The sequence below is a fragment of the Staurois parvus genome, unplaced genomic scaffold, assembly GCF_062004578.1.
Source record: "Staurois parvus isolate SC_StPar_1 unplaced genomic scaffold, SC_StPar_1.0 ptg002489l, whole genome shotgun sequence".
Taxonomy (NCBI): Eukaryota; Metazoa; Chordata; class Amphibia; order Anura; family Ranidae; genus Staurois; species Staurois parvus.
The window spans coordinates 15,001-27,500 of record NW_028320285.1 but is presented as its reverse complement, the minus strand read 5'-3'; the positions used below and the strand labels follow the sequence as shown (position 1 = coordinate 27,500).

Sequence of the window (12,500 nt, the reverse complement as noted above, 5' to 3'; positions counted from 1 at the left end):
AAGAGACAGAATGGGATGATGGGAAGGGATGCAGCATGCTAGTGTGGCGTCCAAGGGGTTAAAGCAAGTGCTGAGGAGGCGATACAACACCTAATCATCGCCTGTGCAATGTCTGAAAAACAATCCGAGGGTGGATTACTTTTCAGAGACGTGGCAGTCCCTGCCGCATACGTGAACGAGCCCTTCGTCCATTGACACTTCCCTCCAGCTCTCTAACTAAAAGTCCGCATCTCAGTATGGACAAGGAGCTCAAAGAAGAGTCTGCAGGAGCCTGGAATTGCAACCACCGTCCACTGGTTGTGATTGAAAAGTTGCACGGGTTCTTTCGCCAAAAAATAAAAACATTCTTTGGGTGCATTTCTCATTTTATTTGCAGTAGCCTTTAACTCTCCGGCGCCGATGGTACGCAAATATACGGCCTCTGGGTGGTTGGGCCTTGAAGCTGCATATTTGTGTACCCAATGTAAGCAAACGTGCATGCTCCCGGCACATACACCGTCGCCTCACGGAAAGGTCCCGATCACAAGTAGCTTTCCGATCATGTGACCGCTGTGACAGCCAATCACGGTGGTCGCATAACCCTAAACTCCACCTCCCGATGTCACAAACCCCTTAAAAGGGCTGGTTTCTGCGCTACTTTGATGCGACTTTCATGCAACGTGTGCACCATAGACAGCAGTGTAAACTCTCAAAAGTCGCTTGTTAATGTAATTTGTAATCAACGCGACTGCAACGCAATGCTGCTATTAACAAAACAAAAAAAGAACGAAAGGAAGGAAAGGAAAGGGAGGGAAGGAAGAAAAGGGAAGGAAGGAAAGGGAAGGAAGGAAAGGGAAGGAAGGAAAGGGAAGGAAGGAAAGGGAAGGAAGGAAAGGGAAGGAAGGAAAGGGAAGGAAGGAAAGGGAAGGAAGGAAAGGGAAGGAAGGAAAGGGAGGGAAGGAATGAAGGAAGGATGGAAAGGGAGGGAAGGAAGGATGGAAAGGGAGGGAAGGAAGGATGGAAAGGGAGGGAAGGAAGGATGGAAAGGGAGGGAAGGAAGGATGGAAAGGGAGGGAAGGAAGGATGGAAAGGGAGGGAAGGAAGGAAGGAAAGGGAGGGAAGGAAGGAAGGAAAGGGAGGGAAGGAAGGAAGGAAAGGGAGGGAAGGAAGGAAGGAAAGGGAGGGAAGGAAGGAAGGAAAGGGAGGGAAGGAAGGAAGGAAAGGGAGGGAAGGAAGGAAGGAAGGAAAGGGAGGGAAGGAAGGAAGGAAGGAAAGGGAGGGAAGGAAGGAAGAAAAGGGAGGGAAGGAAGGAAGAAAAGGGAAGGAAGGAAGGAAGAAAAGGGAAGGAAGGAAGGAAGAAAAGGGAAGGAAGGAAGGAAGAAAAGGGAAGGAAGGAAGGAAGAAAAGGGAAGGAAGGAAGGAAGAAAAGGGAAGGAAGGAAGAAAAGGGAAGGAAAGAAGAAAAGGGAAGGAAAGAAGAAAAGGGAAGGAAGGAAGAAAAGGGAAGGAAGGAAGAAAAGGGAAGGAAGGAAGAAAGGAAGGAAAGGGAAGGAAGAAAGGAAGGAAAGGGAGGGAAGGAAGGGAAGGAAGGGAGGGAAGGAAGGAAAGGGAGGGAAGGAAGGAAAGGGAGGGAAGGAAGGAAGGAAGAAAAGGGAAGGAAGGAATTGGAAGGAAGGAAAGGGAAGGAAGGAAAGGGAAGGAAGGAAAGGGAAGGAAGGAAAGGGAAGGAAGGAAAGGGAAGGAAGGGAAGGAAGGAAGGAAAGGGAAGGAAGGAAAGGGAAGGAAGGAAAGGGAAGGAAGGAAAGGGAAGGAAGGAAAGGGAAGGAAGGAAAGGAAGAACGGAATTCGCAATTCGTAGGGACTTCGCTGCTGCTCAGACACCCACCCCACTTAGCACTCCTCACACAATAACCCCCTCAACACTTTGCTCCCTTGACCTCACTACCACCGAAGAGGTCACTAAGATTTTCCCAGAATCCCGCATCACCACCTGCCCCCTGGACCCTGTCCCCTCAACTCCTGCGGTCCCCCTCCTCTTCCATCCTATGCTCCCTCACTCACATCTTCAATCTCTCACTCTCCACCAGTACCTTCCCCTCCCCTCTAAAGCATGTGCACATCACCCCAATACTTAAGAAACCCTCCCTGGACCCCTTCGACCTGAACAACCTAAGACCCATCTCCCTGCTGCCATTTATATCCAAACTCCTTGAACACTTAGTCTACAATCGGCTGAGCTCTCACCTCACCGACAACAACCTTCTCGACCCTTTACATTCCAGCTTCCGCCCACTACACTCCACCGAAACCGCCTTACTCAAACTCACCAATGACCTACTAACCGCCAAAACCAATGGCCACTATACTATACTCCTACTACTCGACCTCTCTGCGGCTTTTGACACGGTTGACCACCCCCTCCTCCTCAAAAAACTGCACTCTCTTGGCCTCAGAGACTCCGCTCTCTTCTGGTTCTCCTATCTATCGCAGCGCTCCTTCAGTGTTACCTATAACTCTGCCACCTCCCCCTTACTCCCTCTCTCTGTCAGGGTCCCTCAAGGCTCTGTCCTCGGACCCCTTCTCTTCTCCATCTACACCTCCTCCCTTGGCCAATTGATAAACTCCCACGGCTTCAACTACCACCTCTATGCCGACGACACACAAATCTATCTTTCTACCCCCCACCTCACCCCCTCAGTCTCCAATCGCATCACCAGCCTACTGAACGACATATCAGACTGGATGTCACTCCACTTCTTGAAGCTCAGTTTTGGAATTTTTGAGTTTGTAGTATTCCCCCCAGCCTGTGCCCCCTCCAGACTTCTCCATCAAGATCAACAACACTACCATCAGTCCCTCCCCTCACGCCAGGGTACTAAGTGTAATCCTAGACTCCCATCTGTCCTTTCAGCCCCAGGTCCATTCGCTGACAAACTCAAGTAGACTTCACCTCCACAACATCTCCAAGATATGACCGTTCCTAACCCCGGAAACCACTAAGCTACTTATTCCCTCCCTTATTATATCACGCCTTGACTACTGTAACTCCCTCCTCATTGGCCTTCCTCATCGCAGGCTATCCCCACTCCAGTCTATCAAGAATGCTGCTGCCAGACTCATTCACCTTCCTAACCACTCTGTATCCGCCACCCCTCTCTGCCAATCCCTCCACTGACCTCCATTCAGTGTCCTCCACCCCTCTCTGCCAATCCCTCCACTGACCTCCATCCCTCTCTGCCAATCCTTCCACTGACCTCCACTCAGTGTCCTCCATCCCTCTCTGCCAATCCCTCTACTGGCTTCCAATTGCCCAGCAGATAAAATTCAAAACACTAACACTGACGTATAAAGCCATTCATAACACTGCCCCAAACTACATCACCAACCTTGTCTCTAAATACCACCTAAACTGTAATCTCCGCTCCTCGCAAGACCTCCTACTCTCTAGCTCCTTTGTCTCCTCCTCACACGCTTGTCTCCAGGATTTCTCACGGGCTTCACCCATCCTTTGGAACTCCCTACCCCAAGCTATCAGGCTATCGCCTACTCTGCTCACTTTTAGGCGCACTATGAAAACTCATCTCTTCAGGGAAGCCTACCACGACCCCGGCTAACTACTGGAATCCCCTACTCTTCCTACCACTCCATCCCCTACTCTTCCTACCACTCCATCCCCCACAGCTAATTACCTCTTGTACCAATATCCCCTCCCTCCTAGATTGTAAGCTCCAAGGATCAGGCCCTCCTAACCCTTTTGTATTGAACTGTATTGTCTTCCTCCATAATGTAAAGCGCTGAGCAAACTGTCGGCGCCATATAAGTCCTGTATAATAAGGAAAGAAAGAGAAAGAAAGAAAAAAAGGTGAACACTGTAAAGAAGTGACATCTTGCTTACTACTATTCATGTGATTACCGATTGGCCAATCAGTGATCACATGAATCGGGACCTGAATCACACAAAGGTCCCGTACAGCGATGGGTGTTCCGACGTGTCCTCCGGTGCCAAGCTCTCCCAGGGAGTGCGCACAATGGATGCAAGGGGACGTTTAGAAACGTCCACCCGCATCGGCAGCGCTCCCGTCCGGCCGTTTATGTACATGGGCTGGACGGGAAGAGGTTAAAGGCTACATCAACCTTTAGAGAAAATAAAATATATTATTAATAATAATAATAATAATAATAATAATAAATGCGCCCACAGTTGGAGCAAAACATGTGTCAAGTGTTTCAAGTCAAAATACAGGCGCATTCAAAGCAGCACATCTGGGAAAGCCGCCGCGTCCCTCTCCAAGCACTGCAGCTTCATCCTCCAACAGCTACGTGACGGCTGTGTCCTGTATGGCGCAGGGGTTGGAGAATAAAACCCGGCACGCCGTGAGGAACACAGGCACCTGACACGTCCATATGTGCTCAACGCCAGAATCTGACCGGGGTGGCAGTACAGGAACAGAGGGGAGGTAGGAGACGTGGACTGGCTCAGTGCTTGTATCACCTCTACCACCGCAGGGAACCCTTAACCACTTCCCGACCGGCTGTTGCATATAAACGGCCGGACGGTGGCAGTGCAGGGGCAGGTGGCAGTTTATAAACGGCCTCCCCGCACCCTGCTTGTGCGCGCTCCCTGGGACCGCGATCCGGTGCCCGCTGTGTCCTCCGGACACAGTGAAACACCGATCGTCGGACGGGACCTCTGTACGAGGTCCCGATCATGTGATCACTGATTGGCCAATCAGTGATCACATGCAAAGTAGTAAGCATGATGTCACTTGTGACATCATTGCTTACTACGTGTGAAATCTGTGAATGATCACAGAGGTCACATGGTACAGGGCTATTCACAACAGCCTTGTACCATGTGACAAGCTGTGACCAATCACAGCTCACTCTGTATTCCTCAATGACTGCAAGAATGCAGACAGAGAGAAAGAGAAATGATTGCTTTTACATCCTATATGGGTGTAAAAGCAATCAGTGTAAAAAAAAAAAAAAAATCTTCATCACCCCCCACAAGTAGTACAGTGTCACCATGGTGGCACTGTACTGATAGGGTGACAGTATGTAGAAAAAAAAAATAAAAATAAAAAATATAAAAAAATAAAATAAAAATGTAAAAAAAAATATTTAAAAATTATAATTTTTGGTTATAAACTAATTTGGATTTTTTTTTTTTTTTACTAAAAAGATAACGGAATAAATTTTGGCCAAGATTTATGATGAAATATTATTTAATTGCAAAATTTAAAAAAAAAAAAACACTTTTTTTCAAAATTTTTGGACTTTATCATTTACATAGCAAAAAAAATAAAAATCCCAGCGGTGAATAAATACCACCAAAATAAAGCTTTATCTGTCTCAAAAAAATGGTAAAAAATTCATTTGGGTACAGTGTGGCATGACCGCGCAATTGTCATTCAAAGTGTGTAGCGCTGAAAGCTGAAAATTGCCCTGGTCAGGAAGGGGGGGGAAGTGTCCGGACTGGAAGTGGTTAACACTTGTTTTTGGGGGGGGGGGGAGCGGACGCCATCGCTTTAAGACTGCCCAGTTCAGGCCAACGACGGGTTAAAGCGTCTGAAGATGCGGAATTAGCATAGAAGAACATAAACAAAGAACCACTAAGCTGGAAACATTTAATGAGCTCTCTCGATCCCACAAAATCACAGGGGTAATGAGCACGCAGCCCGACGGCGGTAAATTCGGCTAATCTCTCAGTAGACGAGCGCGGCGGACACCTCCGCGGCAGTGGGAAAGTTGCATTTCCAGCTAGCAAATCGCGCGCAGTGAGCTAATGAACGGGCCTCGCGGCGGCGCAGGGGCGATGTGAGAGCGGGGGAGCACCGTTTCTTTGGTTTACTGCGCCCTCTGCTGGACAAGTGCAGAAGGAGGAATTTAAAGAGGAGTTCCACTCACACTGTATAAAAAAAAAAAAAAATGAATAAAAAGTCAGCGGCTACAAAAACTGTAGCTGCTGACTTCTTAAAAAAACAGCCACTTACCTGTCCCACGATCCCGCGGTGTCCTCCCCCGCAGCCCGTTTCACCAGCCGTCTGGTGTTCCAGGGGCCGGCATCTTCAGTGTGGGCACCCGGTTGTGACTGCTTGCGGCTTCACAGCCGGGTGCCCACTGCGCGTGCTTGACAAGTGCTGCGCTTTGTGAATAGCCCCCGTCGTCTGACAGGTCCCAGAAGACTACGGGGAGGGAGGGCAGGAGGACAACTTCCGCTTCCGATCGCCTAGGTCAGGGGGTAGGCAGCCTGAGAGCCGCAGGACTACAAGTTCCATCAAGCCTCTGCAAGTCATAGCTGTAACTGTCAGTTTGGTCATCTTTGCAATGCCTCATGGGAAATGTAGTTCCACAACAGCTAGAGAGCCGCAGGTTGCCTAACCGATCGCCGCGGAAGTGGGAGCGGGTACCTGTCAATTTCGGGTACCCGCTCCCCAAAGGTGCCAATCCTTAATGGGGAGCGGGGGACCAATCTTTGAAGCGGAACTTCTCCTTTTGGGTGGAGATCCTCTTTAACCCCTCGCCCTCCAGAGGATTTACCTGACCAGGCCATTTTTTGCGATATGGCGCTGTGTTACTTTGACGATTGCACGGTCATGCAAGGCTGTACATAAAAGGAAATTGAAGTCATTTTTTTCACCACAAACAGACCTTTCTTTCAGTGGTGTTTGATAGTCTTTTTTTGTTTATAGCTCAAAAAAATAAAAAACCGCAGAGATGATAAATTTTGAAAAAAATAAATAAATATATATAAAATATATAAATATAAAATATATATATATATATATATATATATATATATATATATATATTAATATAAAATATATATATATATATATTAATATAAAATATATATATATTAATATAAAATATATATATATATATATATATTAATATAAAAAAAATATATATATATATAAATATATATATATATTAATATAAAATATATATATATATATATATATATATATATATATATATATATATATATATATATATATATATATAATATATATATATTAATATTAAATATATATATATTAATATTAAATATATATATTAATATTAAATATATATATATATATATATTAATATTAAATATATATATATATTTTTATTAATATAAAATATATATTAATATAAATATATATTAATATAAAATATATATTAATATAAAAAAAAAATATATATATATATATATATATATATATATATATATATATATATATATATATATATATATATATATATATATATATATAAATAAACACTTTTTTTACTTTTTGCTATAAAACATATCCAATAAAAAAAAATATAATTTCTTCATAAATTGATGCCAAAATGTATTCTGCTCCGTGTCTTTGCTAAATAATATCCCAATACATGTAAATTAATTGGTTTACATGAAAGTTATAGCGTCTAAAAATGGTATAGATACTGGGATTTTTATTTATACTAGTAATGGCGGCGATCAACGACTTATAGCAAGACTGTGGCGGACATTCTGATACTGGGGGGGAACTGACTAACTGCCACTGACAACTCCAGTGACACCAATACAGTGATCAGTGCTAATAAAAACCGCTGACACTGTACTAATGGCACTGGGCAGGAAGAGGTTATCATCTGGGGCGATCAAGGGGTTAACTGTGTGTTCTGTTGTGCTTACACTGTGTTCGGTTTTACCAGGGAGACATGCTGCTGTGCAGAGACAGATAAAGCAGCATGTCCATGCTGACAGGAGAGAGACCTGTGTTTTTTTATTCAGGTAACTAATGGTCCTGATACCATTGCTCACAGGATATGCGGGGGGAGCGGTGCAAGACTGAGCTGCAGCAGTGACAGGAGCCAGGTATTTGGCATGGGGGGGGGGTAAAACATTTAGTGGGGAGGGAATGCTTTAAGGTACAAAACATTTTGACTTTTAAACCACTTTGGTTTACACTGTTTAGCGTTTTTTTTTTTTGTTAGAGACACTGCTTTTTGGCCATTTTGGTGTGCCCCCCCCCCCCCCCTAATCTCACATGTCTCAAAAGAACTGAAACTTCAAAGAATAGAGGAGCGTGTGATTCCAATCCGCAAACGTGGATCTAGCAGCCAATCACTAGGCCCGAGTACCGTCACATGATGAAAGGAATGATGTCACCGCTTTACACCGATGATGTAATGTGTACACAATAAAACCCGCTGAATGCTGTAAAAGCACCCCGTGATGTGCGTTTATTTACTAGACCCTAGATTGCTCTGCTGTGCTCAAAAAGGCTCCACCCATTATAACGAATGACCAATCGAAAGGTACAGGGGGGCATGGTTTTTTAGCACTGATCACTGTATTGGTGTCACTGGAGATGTCAGTGACACCACGTCAGTTTCCCTCAGTGTCAGAATGTCCGCTGCAGTCCCACCATTACTATTAAAAAAAAAAATATCCCAGTATCTATAAACGCCATAACTTTTTTTTTTTATTAGCAAAGTCGTGTCGCAAAATACATTTTGGCCTAAATTTATGATGAAATTTGATTTTTTTTATTTTTTTTACTGGACATGTTTAATAGCAAAAAGTCAAAAAACATTGTTATTTTTCTCAAAATTGGCATTTTTTTTTATACAGCGCAAAAAATAAAAACCGCACAGGCGATCGAATACCACTGAAAGAAAGCTCAATTTGTGGGAAAAAAGTACGGAAATTTAATTTGGGTGCGGCGTTGCATGACAGCGCAACTGTCAGTTAAAGTAACGCAACGCCGTAACGCAATATATGGCCTGGTCAGGAGGAGGGGGGGGGGGGGTTCCTCTGGAGGGGGAGGGGTTAATAAATCTACACTGGGAAACTTGTGGGACTCTCATTCTTTGCACATCGCAAACTTGGTAACCCACCCTTGTCGAGGACTGACCTGTTCTAATACTGTGATATAATGGGACAGACAAAATGGTTACCCCTTCCCCCTGGCAGTACTGGGGTCGTTGGTTTGAATCCCAACCACAGCACCACCTGCCTGGAGTTTGCATGTTCTCCGTGTGCCTGTGTGGGTTTCCTCTGAGTACTCTGGTGTCCTCCCACACTCCAAAGACATGCTGGAAGGTTAATTGTCTCCTGTCTAAATTGGCCCTAATATGTGTATGTATGAATGTTAGGGACCTTTAATTGCACGCCCCTTGAGGGTCGGGGACCTTCGATTGCACGCCCCTTGAGGGTCGGGGACCTTCGATTGCACGCCCCTTGAGGGTCGGGGACCTTCGATTGCACGCCCCTTGAGGGTCGGGGACCTTCGATTGCACGCCCCTTGAGGGTCGGGGACCTTCGATTGCACGCCCCTTGAGGGTCGGGGACCTTCGATTGCACGCCCCTTGAGGGTCGGGGACCTTCGATTGCACGCCCCTTGAGGGTCGGGGACCTTCGATTGCACGCCCCTTGAGGGTCGGGGACCTTCGATTGCACGCCCCTTGAGGGTCGGGGACCTTAGATTGTACGCCCCTTGAGGGTCGGGGACCTTAGATTGTACGCCCCTTGAGGGTTGGGGACCTTAGATTGTACGCCCCTTGAGGGTCGGGGACCTTCGATTGCACGCCCCTTGAGGGTCGGGGACCTTCGATTGCACGCCCCTTGAGGGTCGGGGACCTTCGATTGCACGCCCCTTGAGGGTCGGGGACCTTCGATTGCACGCCCCTTGAGGGTCGGGGACCTTCGATTGCACGCCCCTTGAGGGTCGGGGACCTTCGATTGCACGCCCCTTGAGGGTCGGGGACCTTCGATTGCACGCCCCTTGAGGGTCGGGGACCTTCGATTGCACGCCCCTTGAGGGTTAGGGACCTCAGATTGTACGCCCCTTGAGGGTTGCGTAAATTGACGGCGCTACAGAAGTAGCTGAAATAAACAAATAATAAAACAACAGAAGTGACTCCTCCGGGAGCGCCCGTACCTGTAGCATTATTTCGATGTCCTTTGTATCGCTTTACATACTGAGCCCCGTCACTGTGAGAGGAATTGAACAAATAGATGTCTTCGTCATTGTAGCTGGCGAGAAGTTCTGGAAGAAATTAAAAAGAACAGAGAAGATCAAAATGATTGTTTGGCCAATATCAGACCCTCAGAGGGAGGCTAACCAAACCAAAATACAACCCTGATTACAAAAAAGTTGGGGCGCTGTGTCTACATAAAAAAAAAAAAAAAAAAAAAAAAAGTCACGATTTGCAAATTTTAAAAACCAAGGCAAACCTCAAACAATAGGGTATAACAAAAGAAAAAAAAAAAAAAGTACCCGCGTCCGCACCAAGATGTATAGGGAAACAGCTGCTCAAGCCGCTTCATCAGGGGAAGTAACCTGATGAAGCTGCTTGGACAGTTGAAACGCGTTGAGATTTTGGGTGGGCCTTCAGAAATCCAATAAAGCCCAACGCCAGGCAACCAAATTTTTTTTTAACCCTTGCAGTAGGGCTGTGCAAGGGTTAGAAGATATATAATGAATAAAACAAGATGTATAAAGAAATAAACGCTCAAGAAGCTTCATTAGGGGGGGGGGAGAGAACCTGATGAAGCTGCTTAGACAGCGAAAAGCGTAGAGAGTTTGAGTGGGCATTCAGAAATCACATAAAGCCCAACCCTGGACAAATAAAAAAAAAAAAGCAAACTCACTCTTGCAGTGTGGCTGTGCCCACATTGAGAGGGTTAGGTTAATTGCTTGTTTTTTTTTTAAGGGGGGGGAAAAAAAAAAAAAAAAAAGGGTACACGTGTCTGCACCAAGATGTATAGGGAAATAGCTTCTCAAGCAGCTTCATCAGGGCAAGTAACCTGATGAAGCGGCTTGGACAGCGAAACGCGTTGCCCAACTCCAGGCAACCAATGTTTTCTTTAACCCTAGCAGTATAATGAAATAATAAAAAAAAAGATGTATAAAAAAATAAACGCTCAAGAAGCTTCATTAGGGGGAGGAACCTGATGAAGCTGCTTAGACAGCGAAACGCGTAGAGATTTTGGGTGTGTCTTTAGAAATCCAATAAAGCTTAACGCCAGGCAACCAAAGTTTTTTTTTTTTTTTTTTTTTAACCCTTGCAGTATAATGAAATAATAAAACAAGATATATAAAGAAATAAACGCTCAAGAAGCTTCATTTAGGGGCGGAATACTGCTGAAGCTGATTAAACAGTGAAACGCGTAGAGATTTTGGGTGGGCCTTCGGAAATCTAATAAAGCCCAACGCCAGGCAGCAAGGGTTAGAAGATATAGAATGAAATAATAAAACAAGATGTATAAAGAAATACTCAAGAAGCTTCGTTAGGGGCAGTAACCTGATGAAGCTGCTTGGACAGCGAAACGCGTTGCCCAACTCCAGGCAACCAATGTTTTCTTTAACCCTAGCAGTATAATGAAATAATAAAAAAAGATGTATAAAAAAATAAACGCTCAAGAAGCTTCATTAGGGGGAGGAACCTGATGAAGCTGCTTAGACAGCGAAACGCGTAGAGATTTTGGGTGGGCCTTGAGAAATTGATTAAAGCCCAACTCTGGACAAATAAATACATAAATTAACTCTTGCGGTGTTGGCTGTGCCCACATTGAAAGGGGAAAATAAAAATTTTTTACTTAGCCAATCCTCTGCTCCACCCCACAGAGTTTGCACCCCATGCCTACCGGTCTAGGGTCCTGAAATCATCAAGACCACAGCAGGGTCAGTAGTTCTGCTCTGGGCATGAGGACGTCAGGGACATTCAACGGTCAGATTGCAGGGGAATGCCGCCTGCCGGGGAGTGGAGGATCAGGAAAACTACGTCTCTTTATCCCCCCACGACAAAACGAGCAATTAACCCTTTCAATGCAGGCGCAGCCCCTACTGAAGGGGATCATTTGCCCGGAGTTGGGCTTTAAGTGAACTTGTAGTACTGCCAAACAGAAAACTAGTATGGAAAGAAAAAATTAAAAAGACATCATAAGCAGCTACGGCATACCCTATGGCAGGGGTGGGCAACTGTGGCCCTCCAGCTGTTGTAGAACTATAAGTCCCATGAGGCATTGCAAAACTGACAGATACAAGCATGACTCCTAAAGGCAGAGGCATGATGGGACTTGTAGTTCAATAGCTGGAGGGCCACAGTTGCCCACCCCCTGCCCTATGGCATGGGGGGGTTTGTGTAGGCCAAGAGGTGGGCAACCTGCTGTCCTCCAGCTGTTGTAGAACTACATATCCCACGAGGCATTGCAAAACTCGTAGTTGCAAGCATGACTCTACGTGTCCCATAAGGCATTACAAGACAGTTCCAATCATGTCTCCCACAGGCATTCTGGGACTTGTAGTTCTACACCAATCAGGGCTCCCAGGGGCACGATGGGACTTGTAGTTCTACACCAATCAGGGCTCCCAGGGGCACAATGGGACTTATAGCTCTACACCAATCAGGGCTCCCAGGGGCACGATGGGACTTGTAGTTCTACACCAATCGTGGCTCCCAGGGGCACGATGGGACTTGTAGTTCTACACCCATCATGGCTCCCAGGGGCACGATGGGACTTGTAGTTATACACCAATC

At 45.6% G+C, this 12,500-nt stretch overlaps 1 protein-coding gene across 1 annotated transcript in view; it reads right to left on the bottom strand.

Annotated features, from left to right (window-relative positions):
* The window catches only part of LOC149430733 (DDB1- and CUL4-associated factor 8), a 43,770-nt gene that overhangs the window by 21,885 nt on the left and 9,385 nt on the right, over window positions 1–12,500 (bottom strand). Inside the window, exon 7 of the mRNA XM_089666042.1 lies at window positions 9,899–10,006. Within this exon, the coding sequence (XP_089522168.1) occupies window positions 9,899–10,006 (108 nt within the window). The remainder of the gene's footprint in view (window positions 1–9,898; window positions 10,007–12,500) is intronic.